Below are 25,068 nucleotides of genomic sequence, written 5' to 3' on the forward strand. Positions count from 1 at the left end.
TACATCAACTACTTCTCTAGACATGTTCTATACAAACCTTTCTGGTTGGCAAAACATATGAAGGCTCAAGGACCTGAAGCAGTTCCTGAACCCCTCACTCTCAACCAGGCACGTGCACAGACGTTTTGGGGGGCAGGTGCTCAAACTGAACAAAGGGCACCCATCGGCAAAAGTATTTACAATAATGAATTAGAAACACAGCAGGATATTTTCAACTTACATATTTATTTTAGTTAACAAACTAACTCAAATGATCAAATGGAATAAATAAATGGATAACGGGTAAAAACAGACAAAAGAGGCCATATTTATAACCAAATGCAATCCAAAAATATTCTCACTTAAAACTTCTCAAAACTCTGCTGTGGATAAATGAAAGGATCTTCCCAGCATCCTCCTTGGTGCGTCTCTTGGGAGATTTGTATTACTTCACTGTGATTTATTCCAATGTCTTGCTCAATGCAAGCAGGAGACGGTCTGAGTCTTTCTTCCCCACAGACTCCTGAGCCTGTTCTTTATTATCTTCAGTTTGGAAAAGGATCTTTCCACTGAATCTGTTGTCACTGCAGTGTTGCATAGATCCTTACCATCTTCACATGTAGGAAAGATGAGCTGGCCAGTGTTCTCCTCCTCAATGGACAGGATGTCTTGCCGGTTCTTGGAGGAAAGCTGGAGTGGAACAGCTTTACCTCTGTCTTCAGCTGGTCCTCATGTTCCTCATAGAAGTCTCAGAACATGGACTTCTTCCTCTGGTTTGGGTGCTTGTCCAGTTGGCACACACTGTTGGAGTGGAAGGACTGTATGGTTGTGCCAGTTGGACTTCCAGTGATGCTCCATGGAATCTCCTGTTGAGCTCTGCAGTCAAGGTATCAATACATGTGTAGCACACACTCTTCCTGCAGTATGACTCCACAGAGTCACTCTCATAGTTAACTTGTGATGCAGTTGTGTTGGAAACACACTGCACTTTCCATTTCCTCTCCTGACCAGGAACAACAGTAAAGGAATGTTGAGCCTCTGCTTCTCTGACGCACCTTGAAATATCTCCTGAACTTCTCCTCAGACCTCAATGCTTGTGTTGTGTGAATGACTCCATCATTAGCTTGTAGGCTGTGGTCCAGGCTTTCTTCCTGCAGAGCGTTGGATGAAGAGCAGTGACTTCACATGCTGGTGCTGATTTCCATGCAGAGGATGAATGCCAAGTTAGTCGCATTTTTATACATTTTTTCTAGCTGTGAATTCTCGTGACATTTATGAACATGAATTCAACATCCTTTCAAAATTGTCTAAACGGCATTTATACAACAACACAAAGAAGAAGCCTGCCTGTATGTCTCTCCCTCTCTCTCTTCATTAAACATGACGTCAGTAAACAGCCGGACGAGGCTTTGAAATTTTTGTTTGTTTATTTTTTTAGGAAACGTCGGACCAGGGCCCTGTTTCTCGTACCTGGCTAAACAAAGTCAAGCAGATGTCCTAATCTCCAGTTTAAATGAGCGAGATGATTGACATCAGGCTGTCTGGGTTTCTTCACGGCTGAAACGTCTCGTTCATTCTAGCCAGACGTCAGTCATCTGATAAATGCGCCGCTCCTCTTCAGAAGGATAATAATGGAGCACTGACCCCACCATGTTCTACCAGTACAATGACAATAAACTCAGAGGAACCTCTTTTTATTCCTCTGCTGAGAAGCAGGAGATGACCATGAAGGCATGTGAGGAAGTCAAGACCGTAACCATCATTCACAGCAAACGTGTTGAGAATATTCCAACGTTTTTGCAACATTGAAGTGCTTCATCACACAAATCAATCAGATTATATTTACGAATAAATATATACTCATGAGGATATATGTACTGTCTGCGCGTATGCATCATGTACTATATATACATGTATGTGTAGATTACTATATAACTAGGAGTTTGAATATGTGTATGGGCGGATCAGTATGTATGTATTATTCATAATCAGAAATTCAATCAATTGAAGCAGTGAAAATACATTGTGTGTGATTCTCTGTCTTCTCATCACGATCACCTTAATCATGTTCTACAATAATGATATGCATGGTGTACTAATAACACTGTCATATAATTATGATGCTTCAACACATCCATAAGTTTCTTAAGAGCTAAATAACCTTAAGAACAGCGGCATGCAGCGGCTGACAGTCTGTGTCTGAGACGATCAGCTGCGTCTGTGGTGATCAATGTCCGCGGCTCGAGAAGCTCTCTAAATAAAGTATTTCTTCTATTTCTTCTATTCTTCTAATCTATATCGCCGCGTACAGGAAGTCATGATGATGTGAAGGATGGATCCTGTGATCTGAAAGAACTCTCTCCCTATGAAACTAATATAATAATATCGCTCCTTCATCAATGAGGAAGGGAGCTGCCTTTTTGTCCGGTGGAGTGTCCATCTTATCCAGTGAAGTTCAGTTAACCTGCCCGGGAGCAGGTTTACATTTTTGGATGTGTTGCTATGGTGATTTATCTAAGCTTGCTTTGAGAAACCGAGAACGCCTGACCTACGTCATCTTATCCTGACAGTTATCCACTAACTCAGTAACCAGGTACGAGGAACAGGACCCTGGTCTACACCTTGTTCTTTATTAAACAAACTAAACGGCCGAATGTTATTGATCATATCTGCAGACAGCTTGTCATGTATGTCTCTACATGGTCGTCTACTTCTCTGCTCTGACTGTTAAAAGTGCAGCCGCTATAAAAACGCCTTGGCAAAAGCCTGTGGAGTGGAGCTGCGCGCGCAACCGCAGTGACACGGCTCGTTCTTAGAGCTGCGCGCGCAACCGCAGTGACACGGCTCGTTCTTAGAGCTCCGCCTCCTGGGATCCAGAGAGCAGCGGCGCAGCAGGAGGAGTTCACAATAACCTGAGGTCAAGTCGGACAGCTTTAGTTTTCAGCTGCCTTCAAAGTAAACACAGGAAGTCACAGAAAACATGACTTCCTGTTAGTTCCGATCTTTTGGCTACGTGTAGTTTACAGATCACGTTTGGATTTATTCATATGTGTTTATAAATATGTATTTATGTAGAAATGTGTGCGTAGCTGCATCCTTTGTTCTTTTTATGTCTGCCTGTGAAACACATTACTACTGGTTTATGTGTGTTATATAAATACGATTTTGTATTATCAACCACACAAGATATGTTTTCAGATCAAACATGAGACGAATAGTCAACAATCCAGCGTTAAGTATTACTACTACACATAAAATAATAATGTTCTCCAACACGTGCTGTTTGCTGTCAGATCTAAGAGCCAATCAGCTCTCTGATGTGGCGACAGCCAGGCGTTTCCCATCATGCACTGGGCCAGGCAGTCGGGGGAGAGCTACTGCGGCGCCTGGCTCTAAAATCGAAGGCCGGCTTGCTCTCGTGGGATTATCGTTGACCACGTCAACCAGAGCAAGTCGGACACAAATCTACCCAGCATGCATTGCGCGCCGATCGATTCTGATCAGAACTGATCATCTCCAACGAGCCTATTGATGAGCTGTGTGACTCCACGCCTTGGGCTTAAAAGTTAGAACATAGCTAATTGTTTTCCACAATAAGATGTAACTCAATATTAGTTATTTTTTGATTAACTTTATTTTCATTTTTCTAACAGTGATCGTACTTTTCTTTTCTTTTTGTCTGATGGAGCGATCTGGTTTACTTGAAAGGGAATGCAATACTCTTTATTCTATTGTTTATAAAAGCACAGAGGGAGTCACTAGTACTGTGAGTATTACTTTGTAGTACTGTGAGTATTACTTTGTAGTACTGTGAGGTACCAAGATGAGTTATAATTAAAAATATTTAATAAAAGGTCCTCCCCTCCCCCACGAGAAGAAACTCCCTAAAAAACACCAGTCGACACTAAAGGTCTCATGGATAGAAACTTCTTTTATTTTGAAATGTGGTGCCGACCAAACAGGAAGTGGTCATCAGAGCGTCCTCTCAGATCCACACAGCAGCCTCAGAACGTCTGTTTGCTCAACTTTTCCTCGTTAATACGGAGCTCTGAGCCTGTTGTGTGGGTTTTCCCATGATGCTCCTCTTCTCCCCCTGGTCCCTCCTTCATGACGTCACAGACCTGCCTTCATCCTCCCTCTCTTCCTCTCTTCCTCCACATGGTTCATCCATCCACTCCTCCTTTATTTCACCTTTATATAATCCTGAGAAGCTCCGCCTCCTCCTCTTCCTCCCTCCTCTTCCTCCCTCCTCTTCCTCCCTCCTCCTCTTCCTCCCTCCTCCTCTTCCTCCCTCCTCCTCTTCCTCCCTCCTCCTCCTCTGTGTTCCCTCTATCCTTCCTTCCTTTGTTATTTTTGGATGTTACCTTCTCTCGTTCCCTCGCCGACAAGCCCCGCCCCCCGCCGACAAGCCCCGCCCCCTCATCGTGCCGAGCGAGGGATTTAAAAACAAAAAAACTTTTTATTGCACTGTTTTGATTTTGGTTTTTGTAAGATATTAATAATGAGAATAATGTTAATAATCTTCTTAACATAAGCTGGTCTGTCCAGATTTAAGGAAGTCGGTACTCTGACCTGGAGAAATGTTGTTGTTTCTGTTCATATCTCTGTAATAAGCTTTTTATTCTTATTGGTTTTATATTGTTGTTTTTTGTATTATTATTGTTATGTCTCTGGATGCGAGCCGCTGATTGGACCTCGGGGTGTCACGTGATCACACGCAGCGTTCACGCATCACGTCGGTATGAAACGCAGCCATGTAATTAATTCAGCGTTGAAACTCCCGCATATTAAATGTTTATTTTAAAAATCCATTTATCTGAACCGTTTTCATCTATTTGTTTTTCTCCCGACGGATTTTCACGACTCGTGAGGTCACGAACATTACATCGTGTTTATGAGCTAATTTAATAATGTACAATATATTCGTCTGCAGAACAATATTGAAATTGAAATTAAAAACGTACTTTTCTGCATTTGATGTTTGAAGAAGTGAAAGAAGTTGAATCGGAAAATAATTGTAATGGTTGAAAATGAAAACATTCAGCGAGAAAGTTAAAGTGAAATAAACAACTTTAGTTCCATCCTTGTTTTAGCTTCATGGCGAATGAATATTAAATATTAAAAGATGTTTATTTCATGGTCTGTTTCATATTTGTCAATTTCAGAGAAAAGACCTGGAAGAATCCCAATGCATGAGTTACTTTATTTTATTTAAACTAATATTCAAATGGAACTCCAGTTTGTTTAATTTTCAGGTTGATAAAACAATTTGAAAAAATGTCCATTTCACGTTTATTTTTTATTATTAAGCTCAAAAGAAAACTGGAAACTATTTAAATCTTCATTTTGGTGATAAAGCATTTCCAGCCATGATATTATTTGATACATATAACATGTGTGTTGTATATAATAAAGACTGAGGGAAAGAACCAGAACTAAAGTTCTCAGCTCCAAACCCTTCGTACGTAGATCTCCTTCAACAACGTCTTGGTCAGCTCTGCTCTCCTATTGGTTCACGACACGTCCTGGTCCCGACAGCAGCCAATCAGAGCGCAGGACAAACAGGAACAGGAAGGAGTAACGTCCTGTGGTCACGGCCGAGCTGGAACAACAGGAAGTGAAGCGTACGGTTCCATCCTCAAATAAAAACCAAAAACATGACGGAGTCCAGACTGAAGGTTCAGCGTCTCAAAACAAACGGATCCTCATGAACAGAGACTCTGAAAGATCTTTTTCACCAGCAAACCACTTTCTATATACATTATGATATATATGTTATCATAATATCTATATGTTATAATATATATATTAACTATATGTAATATTATATATAATATATCTATCTGTATATGTTATAATATGTATAATAACTATACATAATATTATATATAATATATCTATCTATATATGTTATATGTATAATAACTATATGTAATATTATATATAATATATCTATCTATATATGTTATAATATGTATAATAACTATATATAATATTATATATAATATATCTATCTATATATGTTATAATATGTATAATAACTATATATAATATTATATATAATATATCTATCTATATATGTTATAATATATATAATAACTATATTATTATATATAATATATCTATCTATATATGTTATAATATATATTATAATATTATATATATATATATATATATATATTATAATATATATATTATAATAATATCTATATGTTAAAATATATATAATAACTATATATATTATTATATAAAATATATCTATCTATATATGTTATAATATATATAATAACTATATATATAGTATTATATATAATATATGTATCTATATATGTTATATGTATATATGTATATAATAATATATTATATATACATATATATTAAAATACATGTTATAATATATATAATAATATATATTATGATATATATAATATATATAAATGTATATTATTAATATATATTTATATATATATATATATATTATTATTATATAACCCGTTTTAAAACATGTTGACGAACTGAACACCTGAAGCATAAAACAAGTTTATTCTCGACTGTAAATGAGACTCAATTTGTCCGAGATCTGGTTTCTTTCCTTTAAAAAGCCGTAACTAGTAAAAATAATCATAATAATTCATAAAATCACACGCTCCCTTGAGTGGCCGTTCTGGTGCTTTCACCCATAAGTCACAATCTTCTTCAGCAGACAGTTCTCATCTCTTTGGTTCTCGACCCTATGATGGCATCAGCCCCAGGGTCCTAAAGACCTGCGCCACCCAGCTGTCTGGTGTCCTGCAGCACCTCTACAACCTCAGCCTGAGGCAGGAGGAGGTCCCGGTGCTGTGGAAGACGTCGTGCCTGGTCCCTGTCCCGAAGAAGTCGACTCCATCCGTCCTCAACGACTACCGACCGGTTGCCCTCACCTCCCATGTGATGAAGGTGCTGGAGAGGCTGGTCTTGGCTCACCTCCGACCGCAGGTGAAATCGTCGATGGACCCTGTGCAATTTGCTTACCAGCCTCATGTGGGAGTGGACGACGCCATGCAACATGACTTCTTCATAGAACTCAGGTTCGTACTCAGAAAAAGCTTTTCAAACAGGCCACTAAACAATATGCTCAGCTTTGGTCACTAGAGGGCAGCAGAGGTCTTTCCTTAAATATAAATCACTGAATATTTCAACAAACTTGCCCCATGAGAGTCAAACATTCTGCATTTGTCACATCATGTTCTGTTCTGCAGAACCAGGAGAACGTATGTAGGGGAACCATATGCAGGGTTACCTCCACTGCTCTGAACGACAAGAAGAGTTTCAACTGTATTTATTGTTCTGTGTTGTTTGTTGGTTAAATGTTAGTTTGTGACTAAATGTCTTTTTATAAATAATATTTGTATTTATAATAATAATTTACATTTTTCTCAAGGAAATGTACACATAATGTACTGAAATATAAGCATGAATAAGATATACTAAAACGGAAAGATACCAAAATATATAATTTAAAAAAGTGCTTTCGGTGCATTTTCACTAATACTTTTTAACACAATACAAAAGAATATTAATATATTGAAATAATAGCACGAATAAGTTTACTTACTAATTACACTAAAATATTACTTAAAATATACAACATATTTGGTATATTTTAAATCTGTATTCATCAAATGTGCTTTAAATAAATAGTTTCAATGGAAATTTAGAGCAAACATTTTGAAATATACAAAAAAAATGTGTTTGAAAACAAAGTTCAAAGAAGTCCACTGATATTTACACATCTGACCTAAATGTTCACATGTGTACCTTTTATTATAACCAACATTATTCAAACAGCCCTAGTGGTGGCAGAGATGCACCCTTTTTAGTTTGGGGATGACATTTAGAGGAAAGGGCTAAAGATAGGTGGTTTTTAAAGGTTGTAGAGGCCACCACTGGAGGAGGAACCCCGTGTGGTTGGAACCTTCAGGAGAACCAATCATTCACTCCTGTCAGCCCATCGCAGGAGAAGAGCTCTCTCACCGTGTGGAGACGACCAGACGCCTTCAGAGACCAGCAACACTGGACTTTGGTTGGAATGTACAACATACAAACCAGTTTTATTAGTTTTGACAATAACAAGGTTAAAGGTTACGACAACGGATAATGCAAGAAGAGAAGAAAAGATGAAAAAAGAAAAAGATAAAATGGCCTGGTCCCATCATCCCTGTGTTTACTAGGAGACATTTCTACAATAAAGCTCAGCCAAACTAACGCTGGTGACCTCGTGGCCTCAACTATCACCAAGAAAACTATCCTCATGACCTGGAGATGAAGGAATAACATACACATCACACACTGGAGAAACCTCATGATCACACAGTTCAATGGACAGTCTAACATCCTCCATCATTTACAATACAACAGAACTCCACCTGGTCGTCCTTCACTGTTTCATGACTCATTCTATTCATATTCACTTGTTTGTCATTTTTAGCCTGAAACCCAATTGAAACCCACGTACATGCATACACACACACATATGAATCTGCCCTCATCTATACTTTGTGCCTTTTTTTGATGAAATAATAAAACACACACACACACACACACACACACACACACACACACACACACACACACACACACACACACACACACACACACACACACACATATGAATCTGCCCTCATCTATACTTTGTGCCTTTTTTAGATGAAATAATAAACACACACACACACACACACACACACACACACACACACACACACACACACACACACACACACACACACACACCGTACTTCTATACCCTGAATATATAATGTTTTGCTGGCTTGTATCTCACGGTTTTGTCGTCCTCTTGATGTTATGTCTATGTATTGTCTTTTTATTTTTACAATAAAAAAAGAATTAATGAAAAAATAACAAAAGATGATGAATTTAGTTTCTTCAAATCAAAACAACTCTTTACAAGTTGTGATTATTTCTCCACAGAAGCTGAATCTGATCCAGAAAGACTCTCGTTTGACATTCGGAGGTTTTTCTTCACACAAACAAATGTTTCAAGACAACAAAGTTGAGTTTTATACACAAAGTAAAACATGTTTCTTCTCTCAGAAACAGATCATTTCAGGTCATTACATGGACCTCGCTCAGCTCTCACACATCCATCTGCAACACCACAAGTCCAGAGAGCTCTCAACCCCCCTGAGTCCAGACCAGCTCAGGTACCCCTCACCTGCTGCACCTGTTTACAACCACTGAGAGATCAGGTTGCTGCTAACTAACATCAGCTGTGTGATCCTGTACAGGCTGAACTACCTGGACAGCAGAGAGAAGGTTTCTCTACCAGGAGGAGACTCTCAATCCTCCAGAGAACACAGAGACACTGAGGAACCAGACAAGAACCAGAACCTGAACCCAGGATAAAGAGGTTCAGTGAATGTGGTGCTGAAGGTGTGGAGGTGGATCAGTGTGTCAGAGGAGACTCTGTAGAAGGACAGAGAGCCAGCAGGACAGTCCACATACACTGCTACTCTACCAGAGGAGGAGGAGGAGGAAGAGGAGGAGGAAGAGGAGATGTGTGTTACTGTCTTATTGTGACAGACAGAGTAACCACCACAGCACTCCAGACTCCAGGACTGATCATTCATTCCAAACCAACAGTCTCTACTGTATCCTCTCCTTCTGATTCCTCTGTAACTCACTGATATAGAAACTCTTCCTCTCCACTCGACCTCCCAGTAACAGCGACCAGTCAGACCAGTTCTACACAGCAGCTGCTCCCATGAGTCAAACCTGTCTGGATGATCAGGATATGACTGATGCTCCTCCACACATGTCACCTTCCTGTTGTTGTCAGACAGTTTGAGGTTCCTGTTCACTGTGTTTGTGTCGAGTGTGAGTTCACAGGAATCTGATGGAGAGAACAAGACACAATACAGCTGCAGTTATGAATCTATCATCTGTTCATCTAGTGACACTTTGATGATGACATCAGAGATGTGAATGAGTGATGTCACAGTCTGAAGACGGTTGAATGTTTTCATGAATCAAACTCAAAGCACACTTACACTTCCTCAGACCTGGTCTGACCCATCGGACTCCAGCAGGCTCCACCCTGAAAGGAGGAGGAGTCAGAGCAGCATGAACACATGAACATGACATCACTCTCATCACAGAGCTTTGTTATTCATGTTCACATGGACCACTTATTATTCATCAGCTCATATTCTGGTACTTCATGGAGCTTCTTCTGATTGGCCGATGACGACAGCTCATCACGTTCACTGATTCATGATTTATTATTATCAGTATTGTATTGACAATCATCCTCCAGTTCAGACTCAGTTTCCTCTACCAGTCAGTCAGTAAATCAGATGTTTAAACCTGCATCAGTTGATTCTTTGTCTGTTTGTGGTTCAGTGAAAACAAGCTGTAAACACAACATCTGACACATTATCAGCTTATGAAGTAGTTGTGTCTGACATGATATCAACCAGCTGCTTCCACATCCAGCAGTTCCACATCAACATGATGACTCATCAGGACTCTTTGTGTTTGTGTCACCTGATGAATGGAAGTCCACTATTCTCTCTCTTAGCTCTGTGTTTGGTCTCCACCTCCTGAGGGAAACATCTGTCTCTTTAGCTGCTAAATGCTCCACTATGTTCACCAGCTGAGCGTCTGTGGCCGACTGTCACCTGTAGCTTCAACAAGTCCACTCTATCAGCCAGAGAACTGTCTCTCAGTGCAAAACAAACCAAAACCAGGTGGAGCTGAACTCTTTTAAACAGCAACACATTCCTATTGTGATGATTCATCAAGAAGGTTTAAACAGATTGTTTCTTTGTCTTTTCACAGTAATGTCTGGACTAAAGGGAAACACACACTGGAGACTGAAAAGTAATAAATCAAACATCTGTCTGGTTCCCTTTTAACCAGCTTTTATCAGCTTTTTGAACACTTAACAAATGCCATATTATTAGTATTAGCCTCCAGCAAGATATTAATGAACACTACATGGTGCCATCACAGCATTGATTCTACACGGCTATGTAGCCTGTTGTCTGGTGTCTGTCTGAAAGGAGCTCTGCCATGTTTGACGTGTCCTCCCTTGGTCTGTTAGACGGGTCTCTGTGTGTCAGTGGGCTTTCCTTCAGTCTGTAATGGAGCCAAAGTACTTTCACATTTCACTTCTTCATCTTTTGTTCCAACAAGCCGAGGACAGTCGGCAAGAGCTCCTGCATTGAGGCCATCATGTCTCCCCTGATCACTCGCTGTGAGAGCGCTGGGCAGCCTCCTTAAGCCTCCTTAAGCCACGCCTCCTTAAGACCTGTCTCCTTAAGCCCCGCCCCCTTGCAGTCAATGCATGCAGGCAGCATGACAGAGAGCAGAGCAGTGAGTGCACTCTGATCGCACACTATTTTAATGAAGCATCGATACTAAAGATATGCAAAGTCACATTGTTTTTAACGTACGGGTACCGCGGTACCTTTTAGTATCGATACACCGTGCAACATCGTGTGGGACACAAACAGTTAGATGAGTCTCTGGTAGTTTGAGGTCAGCTTGGTGTGTCAGGGTCATATTAACCAGGCTGACAGTGTGACAGAGAACAGGTTTCCAGCTCTACCTCCTCTATCAGACTGATGCTCTGTGGCTGCAGCCTCTTCATACCTGAGAGTCTCTAGTCTCCAGAGTGGATCCTCCAGTCCAGCAGACAGCAGCTTCACTCCTGCGTCTCCTGGATGATTGTAGCTCAGGTCCAGCTCTCTCAGATGGGAGGGGTTGGAGCTCAGAGCTGAGGCCAGAGAAGCACAGCCTTCCTCTGAGATCAGACAGCCTGACAGCCTGCAAACACACAACACAACACACGTCACATCTTAAGACAATCTGGAGGAGGATACGAGTTTATCCATGAATGTAAATCAGGATCTGAGTGTCAACTAGTTTTACATGTTTACATCCTGACCTGAGAGTCTCCAGTCTCCAGTGTGTAATAATATTCATGTCAAAATGAAATCCTCTTTGATAATGAGTCTGGACTAAAGTAGAATCAGAAAGAACAAATATGATGTGTTCAGTGAAAGTGGATAAAACTCTTGCTTTTTTAATCTAAACAAGATGAAATAATTCAGTTCAGTGTTCTCTACTGGAAACAGGAAGTACTGAATTATTAATATCAGGATGAGGGGTAAATATTTAATGTTGATTATTAGAGTTAAAAACACAGTTTGGGTTTTCTGTTCTTTTCCCGACGAGAGAGAGACAGAGAAAACAAAGTGCGAGAAAGAGAAATTAAACTTTATTTATAACTTTATGTTATTGACACATTTGATCATTGAAGACAAATTAACTTGATCTGACCTGAGAGTCAATCCGCCACTTAGTGTGGAGGATTGACATGAGCTCCAACAAGCGCACCAACATAGGGTTCCCTAGCATGGACTACTAGATACTCTTTGGGTGTTCTTGTTACACAACGTGGGTTGTTGTTTGTGGTCAGATTAAATGTCGATGGTGTTGCATTCAATGTGTGTGTACGACATTCATGTGTTAACCTAATGTTATTTTTACTTAAAGAAATAAGGGGTACTAACCAAGGTTACAGGTATATGTGTATAAATGCATGGGAGTTTGAGCTCACACTAACAGTATCGCGATATTTGGAGTAGACCCTCTCCACTGCACCTCCCGTGCAACAGGGGTATGGTATGAGGCCCCTGCTTAGAACAGCAATTAGAGAGGGGGCTACACAAGAAATTAAACTTGATATTCTGTTTGTTACGTTCTCAATCAGAAATAAACAACCATTAAACTCTCAACAGATCGTCACTGTAATAATAATAATAATAATGCATTAAATTTGGAGGCGCCTTTCAAGGCACCCAAGGTCACCTTACAAATACAATAAAATAATACAGGGTAAAAGATAAGCATAAAAGATATAAACAACAGTAAAACAGAGCATCGACATGAATGTAGAGACACATTCAAGTTTTCAGTCTCTTTTCCTGCATTTCTCCTTCTCATTCCTTACTTATATCAAATATATATTATCTTAAAGCAAGCTTATTTTGAAATAAAATTATGTTTCAAACGCCACCATCGTTTATTAATCCACTGTGGATCAAATGTGTCTGTTCTACAAGGTTCTCTAGTTTAGTCTCTGAGACGAGTTCCTCTAAGTCAGGGGTCGGTAACCCGCGGATCTTTAGCTCCGGAGGCTTTGGGAAGGAATAAAATAATAATAACTTTTTTTTTAATTTTATTTTTTTGCCAAGCGGAAAATCAAAGGGTACTCCTCTTATCTTGGAGTTTGAGGTGATATTGGGTCAATGGAAATAAAAAAATGTTTACACCGATGTTGTGGTTGTTCAACAAAAATGTTCAAAAAAAATGTTCACACCGATCTCACCGATCACATCGATCTCCCTGCAGCTGGCTACTCGTGATTTCCAGAGCCCCGCCCTCGTTAAACTATCAACGGATAAAAATAAATACATAAAAGTCACAGAGAAAAAAGAGAGTTGAATTCGTGGGCGTATTAATTTGCTTTCACTGCCAACGATGCTGATATGTTTGATATGTGACGAGAAATTAGCAAACAAAACATTTATTGTTGAAAGACTCTTCCAGAACAAGCTATCAAGCTGCAGAAGAACGATTCCTCAACTGCTGCAGCAAACTGAGTGAAGTAGATCTACTTTCAGGAAGTGGATCACGTCTCCAAACTCCACCACTGCTGCTGGTTCTGTGGCAGCTCATGAGACACTGAGGCGTCCGCTGGTAAAAAAGTCCGGCGCAGTGAGGACGCTCAGTGGAAACAAAGCAAAATATATGCGTTTTAAAATGTAAACCTCCAGTGGGGATTGAACCTGATACCTTGCAGTTCTAGGACCAACACTCATGAGAACAAACATTCTAGTGATGAAGGTCAACAGATCAGATCCTCTCTCTCTGCCAGCTGTCCTTCATCTCCACCTCATTCAACCAGACTTCAGTGCACTTTTTTAAGCAACACAGACTGGACTTTTCTCACTGAGAAAGAACAACTGAACTGAACTGGAAAACATCAAAAGCACTGATTGCTTTTGTATAAAGTTAATAAATTGCTGGTCTTTAACATACTGTACATATTTAAGCTAAGGTTTAAAAAGAATCATAAAAAATGTAATCACATTTTTTACATATTTTCATAGCCTTATTGTAACATGTATTCTCACCATTAGCAGCTCAAAATCATATAATTTACAGTTTTTTAATCAAGCTATAACATTCATATTGAGTTAATTGAATTAAGTTCAGCCTATTGGTTCGGCGCTCCACAACGGTACAAATTTCTCCTGCGGCCCCTTGGGAAAATGAATTAAGCTGCGCTTAAGATTAGGGTTGGGTACCGAGAACCAACACGTCCGGTACCTACCGGACCGAAAAGCAACGCAGATTTCGGTGCTTCCTTCCGGTGTCTGAGCCGATTTAAATACTTTTTTTTTTTACACTACTCTGTAAAGTTGCACAGTATATAGATACTAAAAAGGTAGCGCGGTGCCCGCACAATAAAAACGATTATTAAAATAGCGGATCAGAGCACACTGCTGCTCTGCTCTCTGTCCGCCTGCATGCAGAGCGGGGCTTGAGGGGGCGGGGCTCGAGGGGGCGGGGCTCGAGGGGGCGGGGCTCGAGGGGCGGGGCTTCCAGCGCTCACACACAGTGCGCGCACACAGAGATCGCTGGAGACACGAGCACGAGCTTTTGAACGTCCGTCCTCGGCTTGATGGAACAAATCTCTCCAGTTGATATTAATGATGACGTGTAGTCCATAAAGCAGCAGTTTTAGGATCCAACAGAGTCTGAGTTCTGTTGCACACGGTCCCATCAGGCCATGATGCTTGTGTCTGTTCTTTTTTAAATATATATTTTCATAGTTTGAAGTTAAAAGGTTTGAAGCTTTAGTTTGAAGTGTGTTTTGTATGTACTTATTTATTTATATCTATAGTATACTTCAAACAGTTAATAATATTGTTCAATTTGAAGAAAAAAAATTGCCTTAGCAAAAAAAAAGTATCGGTTCAGGCACCGTTCAGGCACCGGTATCGTTTTAAAAGTATCGGTTTAGCACCGGTATCGGAAAAAACCCAAACGATACCCATCCCTACTTAAGATACTGTCAATGTTTGGGTCAACATACGTCTGCGAGTCTGTTTTCTACCCTGAAACACGTGAAATCAAAGCATCCATCTGTTCTGACTGACACCCATGTGGAAGAATTGCTTCGAGTGGCAACAACGGAATACAAGCCAGATTTGAAGAGGATTGTTCAAGGCAAGGAATGCCAGAAGTCCCACTAAGCAACATGCATAGTAAAAGAAAAACGCTATTGTAAATTATTATGTTTTTGTTTGTGGACTTGGTTGAACTGAGAGTTTGTGTGTGTGTTGAGAATGACTGGCCTGTGGTCTTAGTACTGTAGGAGTCAATTTCTGTCATCATCATGTTGGTGTGTGACATTTACACTAAATCTGGCTGAGCAGAGGTCTGTGTGTGTGTGTGTGTGTGTGAGGAAGGGATGGGGTGATGTTCATGTGTATGATGTGACTCTTTTCGGTAACACAGTAAAACATGTGGCTCTTAGTCTCTGACTGGTTGGCCACCCCTGCTCTACCACATTAGCCACACATATTGATAGGACTCAAGGTCCACATCGTTGTCATCATAATTGATCTCAATGTAGCCGACTTCATAAGAGTTTGATAGTTAAAACAGGTAAAATAGCAATACAATCTCAAGAATTGTCTTCATTCTTGTTCTATAATTTCATGAATACAACAAACTATAGTTTTTGTATTTATAATATGACTATATATACAACTTTATAAGACACATTTTTTGGGAGAAAAAAAGGGTAAAATGGCTCTTTGGATAGGAAAGGTTGCTGAGCCCTGCTCTAAGTGGTTCATGAAATCTGACCTCCTGATGAACAAATTCATAGATTCAGAAAGAGAGAGTCTGTTCACACTAAATGGACCTGATAGTTTAGAGACACATTTATATCATTGAAGACAAACTAACTTGATCTGACCTGAGAATCTCCAGTTTCCAGTGTGGGCTCTCCAGTCCAGCACACAGCAGCTTCACTCCTGAATCCTGCAGGTTGTTGTTACTCAGGTCCAGCTCTCTCAGACTAGAGGACTGGGAGCTGAGGACTGAGGACAGAGCTTCACAGCTTCTCTCTGAGAGGTTACAGACACTCAGTCTGAAGAGACAAGGAGGAAGAAAACAATAATACGTGGAAAAGATAGCAGCGTATTTAAGTTATGATCTATGAATCTAACTCTCTCTGTACTTACAGAGCATTGTTGGAGGCTTTGACCACTGGCAGCAGCCTCAGAAGAGCCTCATCTGAAGCAGAGTATTTCTTCAGGTCAAACACCTCCAGATCTTTTCCTGATGACAGTAAGATGAAGACCAGAGCTGACCACTGAGCAGGAGACAGTTCATCTGTGGAGAGACGTCCTGAACTCAGGGACTGTTGGATCTCCTCCACTAGAGAACCATCATTCAGTTCATTCAGACAGTGGAACAGATTGATGCTTTTCTCTGGAGACACATCCTCATTGATCTTCTCCTTGATGTATTCAACTGTTTCCTGATTGGTCTGTGAGCTACTTCCTGTCTGTGTCAGCAGACCTCGTAGGAGAGTCTGATTGGTCTCCAGTGAAAGACCCAGGAGGAAGCGGAGGAACAAGTCCAGGTGTCCATTAGGACTCTGTAAGGCCTTTTCCACAGCACTCTGGTAGAGATGTCTTGGTTCAGGTTTTGACAACAGGGAGGTTGTTTGTTTAAATACTTTAGACAACAGGGAGGTTGTTTGTTCTTCTGCCAGCAGGTTGACACCAGAGTTGATGAAGGTCAGATGGACATGAAGAGCAGCCAGAAACTCCTGAACACTCAGATGGACGAAGCAGAACACCTTGTCCTGGTACAGTCCTCTCTCCTCTCTAAAGATCTGTGTGAACACTCCTGAGTACACTGAGGCTGCTCTGATATCGATGCCACACTCTGTCAGGTCGGATTCATAGAAGATCAGGTTCCCTTTCTGCAGCTGATCAAAAGCCAGTTTTCCCAGAGACTCAGTCATCTTCCTGCTCTCTGGACTCCAGTGTGGATCTGTCTCAGCTCCTCCATCATACTTGACCTTCTTCACTTTGGACTGAACCACCAGGAAGTGGATGTACATCTCAGTCAGGGTCTTGGGCAGCTGTCCTCCCTCTGTGGTCTTCAACACGACCTCCAGAACTGTAGCAGTGATCCAGCAGAAGACTGGGATGTGGCACATGATGTGGAGACTTTGTGAGGTCTTGATGTGGGGGATGATCCTGCTGGCCTGCTTCTCATCTCTGAACCTCTTCCTGAAGTACTCCTCCTTCTGTGGGTCAGTGAACCCTCTGACCTCTGTCACCAAGCCAACACAGTGAGGAGGGATCTGATTGGCTGCTGCAGGTCGTGTGGTTATCCAGAGGCGAGCAGAGGGAAGCAGTTTCCCCCTGATGAGGTTTGTCAGCAGCACATCCACTGAGGTGGACTCTTTGACGTCAGTCAGGACCTCATTGTTGTGGAAGTCCAGAGGAAGTCGACACTCATCCAGACCGTCAAAGATGAACACAACCGGGAACTCTTCAAACCTGCAGATTCCTGCTTCTTTGGTTTCAGTGAAGAAGTGATGAACAAGTTCCACCAAGCTGAACTTCTTCTCTTTCAGCACATTCAGCTCTCTGAACGTGAATGGAAACGTGAACTGGATGTCCTGGTTGGCTTTGTCTTCAGCCCAGTCCAGAGTGAACTTCTGTGTTAAGACTGTTTTCCCGATGCCAGCCACTCCCTTTGTCATCACTGTTCTGATTCGTTCCTCTCCTCCAGGTGAGGCTTTAAAGAAGTCTTCTTGTCTGATGGTGGTTTCTGGTCTGTGTGGTTTCCTGGATGCTGTTTCAATCTGTCTGACCTCATGTTCATCATTGACCTCTGCAGTCCCTCCCTCTGTGATGTAGAGCTCTGTGTAGATCTGGTTCAGAAGGGTTGGGTTTCCTGCTTTAGCGATCCCCTCAAACACACACTGGAACTTCTTCTTCAGGTTAGATTTGAGTTTACGCTGACAAACTCCAGCAGGAAGTCCTGAATGAACACACAACAAAGAACATCAATGAGTCAAAGAATAGATTTCAACATGTCATTTCCTCAAAGAATGAGTCTATGAATATATTCTGGTCCATCTCTTGAGACATTAGTAAACGTCCCATTTATCCAGCATGTTGAATCTTTAGAGAAATCCTCTTACTGCTCTGCAGACAGTCAGCCAGCTCCTCCTGCTTCATGCTCCTCAGGAAGTGCAGTGAGATCTTCTGAAATGCTTCTCTGCTCCTCTTCCTCTGCTCTTCATCCTCACCATCCAACACCTCTTCATCCTCACTCTGAATCTCTAAGCATTCTGGGTAATCTGAACTCACAACCTTCTGGATCTTCTTCAGCTCGTCCTTCACAAAAGTGAGGATGTTCTCCTCCAGCAGCTGGAACAGAATATTCTATGAATGACAAACTAAAACCATGGAAGCAAACATCAGATCCATGTTGGACAGACTGACAACCCACTGGTCTAAAGAGTGCAGCATGGAGATGATGTGAACAGAATAGATGTAAAAGTAGTTGTACATGTACAGACCATAAATATGGAGTCCAGGTGTGTTTGATGCTGCTGGGCAGACGGACCTCTGGGAACCTCTGAGCTCTCCTGGTCCTCTCTGTGGAGGAGTCATGAACAATCAGCTCACATTGTGTTTGCTCCACAGACTGTTTATTGTTCATGATATTAAAACAATAATACAACAATAAGTTAAAGATGTTGTGTTCTGTCATGATTAATCATTTCATAAACCAGATGCTTAAGACTGGAGATGAAGGACGACCATCTGTGTGACAGTTAGTCATCTGTTTCATCTGTTTAAAGAACTCACTCTGGGTCATAAGAACGGCGTCCATCTTTGAAGTCAATCCAACCACCTTTAGACCGATCACTCTTCATGGACACACAGCTGGGTTCAGGAGACTTTTCTCTCTGTGAACTGATAGAAACACTGAGAATTACTGAACATAAAGGATTTCTGAACATACAAGATTAATTTTTCTGCTTCCACTGGTTTCATTGGACAGTAAAATTGATGTCATTTTTCATCAAAACTTGTAGTTAATGGTAAAGAAGACACAGCTTCTTGATTGTGACTTGTTGTTTTCTTATTCAACCAACTCGCTACAATGAGACACAATAACTAAAACTACTGGAGTCAAATCTTGTAGAAGTTTGTCTCTGAGCGGTGGAGACACTTATATTTAGGATCTTCCAAAGATAACCAGCAGACATTAAAGAACACAAAGAACACAGTCATTTAAAGTTCACCAGTGATTATACAGTCAGAGGACAATATGAAACCCAAAGCTCAACCACCGATGGTTGAATGTGTCTAAACAGTTCAAATCTTAGGAAGTCCCAACAAAAAAGCCTAGTTCCCAAAAACAACTAGGATTCATGAGGACAACCCTCCAACAGACAACTCTTTAAAACCACTGACTCCTCATCAAACTGCACTCTGCCTGCAGACTTCTGACACATGTCTGCATAGCTTATTAACTCTGAATGTAGACCCAGAACCCTGCAGCTAGTCCCCAGACCTCTGAATGTAGACCCAGAACCCTGCAGCTAGTCCCCAGACCTCTGAATGTAGACCCAGAACCCTGCAGCTAGTCCCCAGACCTCTGAATGTAGACCCAGAACCCTGCAGCTAGTCCCCAGACCAAACGCCCGGATGTGGCTTGCTCTGCTCATTTTACCCAAGATGCATCAGAGGTGACTTGTGCGTACTTGGGACAGCCAATATCCCAGAATGCATTTCGCACCAGCGACAGGGAACAGTGGCGGATGAGAATGTTCTGAATGCTGTGTTTTTGAGTCACAGAATGTAATTTTAGGATGTTTTCAGGTGAGAAGTTAGTTGTTTAAGCATCAAATCTGTGGTCGGTTTGTCAAGATTCAGCCTACTTAAAAATATACGGAGACGATTTCGGAGATTTGAGGTCCTGCTCACGGGACCAGGCAGTCAGCGCTCTGCTGCCCACCGAGAGCAGCCTCATCTCGGCAGGACTTTTTGAAATGATCTGCTGACTCCGATGTCTCCATAGCGATTAAGCATGAGATATAATTCCGTCTTTGTTCTCAGAGTTTATAATTTGTTCACAGGTAACGTTACATCAGTTGGACTGAGGGAAAGGTTATGTTTTATAACTTAATACTTTATTTAACTTTAACCTTGAACTACAGCGGTGTCTTTTTACTTTTGACCAAATTATTTGCAATTATTTATGTAAATATAAATACATATATTTATAAACATAATATATGTACAATTATGTATATTTATATTTATAAACACACAATTATATGTGCCCATAGTCTTCTGAAACTTCTCCACAAACCACAGCAGGTAGTCCCTGAAATTCTGTACCGAGTCCCCAGAACTCTGGAGCTTTCTGAAACTCTGACCTCTCCTGGTCTGTGGAGGAATAAACTCACATTGTGTTTGCACCAGAGACTGTTTATTGTTTATGATTCATACAGAACCTACTGAGCAGTTAGTTAAATATATTGAGTTCTGTCATGATTGATCATCATGAAAACAACACTGTAAATGATGCACGACCAATTCTGTGTTTCATGACTGAGAATCAGAACATTTAGTCATCTGTTTTAAGAACTTACTCTGGGTCATAAGAACGGCGTCCATCTTTGAAGTCAATCCAACCACCTTTAGACCGATCACTCTTCATGGACACACAGCTGGGTTCAGGAGACTTTTCTCTCTGTGAACTGATAGAAACACTGACATTTACTGAACTTAAAGGATTTACATTTCTTCTTTCACTGGTTTTATTAGACGGAAAATATCATTTTATTACAGCTTCAACATTTCTTTGATAGTAAATAAGGCACAGCTTCTTTATGGTGACTTGTTTGCGAAGACGTAATAAATAAAACTACTCATATCTTGTAGCAGTTTGACTTCACCTGTCATTATTTTGGGCTGGTGACGGACCTGGAGGAGGAGCAGGCCTTGGCGGTTGCTTGATCGCTGACGGGAAGAGCGAGGGATAGTGCGCTAGAAATCGCCGCAGCGGATTTGAGCGTCGATGGAGGAATGCTTATACTTCTCACGAAATTGGAATTAGATTTTTTTGAAAGAGGAAAAGGATCGCTAGTACGAGGCGTACACGGAGTTTGACCGGATCAGGAAAGAAAATGCCGTCTCTACGGTCGACTACATTATCGAGTTTGAGCGCCGGTACAACAGACTACGTTACTTCAAGATGGAGCTTCCAGATGCTGTGTTAGCTTTCAAGCTACTGGATACTGCAGGACTTCATGTTAAAGACAAACAACTGGCACTTACCGCTTGCCCAGAGCTTTCGTTTGTTAACATGAAGTCAGGCTAGAAGAGAATCTTTGGCGATAACTCTCCACAAGAGGGAGCTGATGACCTCCGTGTGAGTGTGGGAGCTGGCGACTCTGCCTACTCCACACGGTTTACAGGCAAGCGTGAAAGTAATGTCAGGTCAAGCCCACAAAACCATACGGCTGTTCAAGGGACGAATCCACTCCACAGATATGGGAGAAGGACGAGATGTGCAGTCTGCCAAAGCACATATCACTGGGCAAAGGATTGTGCTCACAAAAAGGAACATGCACAATTGAGTATTAAAACAAATTCATAAAAGCACATGTGCATCATCTATAAGTCCTTAATAATTGGTTAGCAATATATATTACATCATTGGTTTGCAACACATATTAATTAATTTACATAAGGGGGTTGGTCCATAATTTATAAAGTATGAAAACCCAATCATGACACAGATAATAGTCAAGCTGATTAATCAAGAATGAAATATTCATAACTGTGTTCATGAATTGCATTCTAATGAGTTACTAATAAGTGTTCATGTTGGAACAATGCATTATGATTGAATTAAGTCTTTACTCATGCTTTACTAATACTAAATAGTGTGTAGTTATTATAAAGTAGACCAACTCATATTAAACAATATGTTATTATGTTTTTAATATCCTTAATTGTAAATTAATTTTACAAAGTTGTGCTGATGCTCCAAACTATACAAAAAGCATAGTTAAGCGGACCATCATAATGTGCTGAATTAATTGTTTAGAATTGAATGCTCGCGTTTAGAATTCATATTATTTTTACATTTCATAACGCTTGTTCCTACTGACAGTGAGCAGCTGAAACTCAGTGACCGTGGAGGTTGGGGGATGGGATAGGTCAAATGGGGACTGCAAATGTCAGGAAAGGTGTTTTCATGTCTCACTTCTTTGAGTCAGTGCAGAAATATTATCATTGCATTGTTCAATTTGTGTCACGAAAACATCAGTGCTTCAAAAAGAAAAAAATATGCTAATATCTTATTATGTTTTTAATATCCTTAATTCTAAATACATTTTACAAAGTTGTGCTGATGCTCCAAACTATACAAAATGCATAGTACGCTGACTATCATAGTGTGCTGTATTAATAGTTTAGTATTGAATTCTGACCTTTATAATTCATATTATTTTTACATTTCATAACGCATGTTCCTACTGACGTTGAGCAGCTGAAACTCCGTGACCGCTTAAATGTGTGCTTACGTCACGCAAAAAGTAAGACATTTTAATGAATCAAATTTGCATCCATACACATAAAAACAATTATGAGAATTGAAGTTGTTGAATATGAAGTTGTAGTTGTTATTATTACTACAAGTTATATGTCATATAAGTAGTCTCAACATGACTACTTGAATTGGTATAGTTCCAAAGGCAGGCTAGCTTTGTACAGTCCAGCTGGTTGTATTAAAACTGATTGGAAGTCATAACTGTTGAAAGAAACAGAACACAATTACATACAGCAACAGATTGTACATTGGTTATCCTCAAAGATTTGCACAAGCTGGCACTATAGCTCCGTATATAATATCAGATCACCAGCTAACTTACAGCCTTGGTTTGTATTAAACGTTAGAAGCTTGGCTAACTTAGAGATGGATGTTTGTATAAATAAAATCAGAATTGCGGTTAACAAGCCTGCTCTTATATGGCCTCAGTTTTTATGACTATCAAAACATCTGCTGACTTACAGTCAGGTCCATAAATATTTGGACATTGACACATTTTTCATTATTTTGGCTCTGTACACCACAACAATGAAGTTGAAATGAACAAGTGGAAATGAAAAAGTGACAATGAGATATATGATTATATTAATTTGTCCAATTACTTTTGGTCCCTTCAAAACGGGGTGGCCACTTATACATTCGTTGTAGTTCCTACACCGTTCACCTGATTTGGATGTAAATACCCTCAAATTAAAGCTGAAAGTCTGCACTTAAAGCACATCTTGATGTTTTCATTTCAACTTCATTGCTTTGGTGTACAGAGCCAAAATAATGAAAAATGTGTCAATGTCCAAATATTTATGGACCTGACTGTATAGCCTTGGTTTGTATGAATATCAGAACACCAGCTCACTATATTATCAATGTTGTATAAGTATCAGAACACTGGCTAACATACAGCTCTATAGTTCGTATGATATCTGAACACCGGCTAACTTACTGCCCTATAGTTCTTTTGTATTAATGTCAGACCACTGCTGACTTATAGCCTCAGTTTTTATGAATATCTGCTTACTTGTAGCTTCTATTTGTATGAATATCATAACACCAGCAAACCTATAGTCTCAGTTTAAGTACTGGGGAACTTTTGTATATCTTGCTGGGTTCTGTGTACTATTTCTGTTCTCTTTCAGGCCCTTTTTCCCCTCAGAAGTCTCAACTTGAAACACTTGGAGCTCCTTACATATACATATTTATCTATCAATTATAATAAAAAAGAAAACTAATCTAGTCAATAAGCATGTTCATGGTTTGCTGATAGTTTATACTAATATAGTATAAAGTATACTTTAGGTCTACAACACCATTATCCTCAGTGTCTCAGAGCTCAGGCTTCTACAAAGGATAGCCTGCGATAGATATTTTATTCCAGTAGGTCCAGAAGCAAATAAAATAGCATGGGGTAACAGTCCTATATATATATATATATATATATATATACAAATATTTAAACAAAACCCCACTGTTATGACACACCTCTAAATGACATACGGTCACAACCACTTTTCAGAATAACTCCACCTATCCATTTGCATTTTTTGAAATGTGCACACACTGGCGTGCACGTGCATTTTTATAACCTATATACTACTCCTGCAACACAGTTATCTACTGAGACTACTGTCTGATGTGCTGTAACTCCGTCATGTTATTCATTCTGGCCACATGACATCTATTGCTTCTGTCCATCCGGGGAGAGGGATCCTCCTCTGTTGCTCTCCCTCAGGTTTCTTCCTTTTTTTCCCTGTGAAAGGGTTTTTACTATCTTTATTGGGGGAGTTTTTCCTGATCCGATGTGAGGTCCCGGGACAGGATGTTATGTTACAGATTGCAAAGCCCTCTGAGGCAAACTTGTATTTGTGATGTTGGGCTATATAAAATAAACTGATAAAAAATGATTTATACACTGTTGTTAACTTCCTGTTGCTCCAGAGTACAATACACTAGGTTTTACTTCATTATAGAATTTTGCGCATAATGCGATTAATCGCTGTTAATCTCAGACAAATCATTTGATTAATCAGTTAAATGTGTCCATCTCTGCCCAGCACTAGTAAAGACGGATCCGTCCTCCTCCGTTTGTCTGCAGTGAGGACGCTCAGTATAAACATAGCTAAAGATATGCGTTTAAAATGTAAACCTCACATGAAGAGGAAAGGGACATGAGAAGAGTCATGACAGGTAGAGATGGTCCTCTCACCTCTGAGCTCTGGTCTGGTCATGGTCCCCACACAGACTGGTTTTAGAGGGAGGGACTCCCTCCTCTCGGTCCTCACACTGACTCATAGCAGAGTCCACACCTTCACACCAACACCACCACCTGCTGGAGAGATCACACATTAC

General features: G+C 40.4%; 1 protein-coding gene across 1 annotated transcript; it reads right to left on the reverse strand.

The window, feature by feature from the left end:
• Positions 1-8,697: 8,697 nt before the first annotated feature.
• LOC306743538 (protein NLRC3-like) lies at positions 8,698-25,011 on the reverse strand (the record flags this gene model as incomplete). The annotated part of the gene is made up of 8 exons (XM_079226059.1): positions 8,698-9,868; positions 10,026-10,072; positions 11,632-11,805; positions 16,037-16,210; positions 16,305-18,126; positions 18,290-18,518; positions 18,671-18,749; positions 24,926-25,011. 8 exons carry the CDS (start codon positions 25,009-25,011, stop codon positions 9,315-9,317), a joined length of 3,165 nt encoding a protein of 1,054 aa, XP_079082185.1. The 3' UTR covers positions 8,698-9,314.
• Positions 25,012-25,068: the final 57 nt, after the last annotated feature.

This window comes from Taurulus bubalis (genome assembly GCF_910589615.1).
Source record: "Taurulus bubalis genome assembly, chromosome: 11".
Taxonomy (NCBI): domain Eukaryota; kingdom Metazoa; phylum Chordata; class Actinopteri; order Perciformes; family Cottidae; genus Taurulus; species Taurulus bubalis.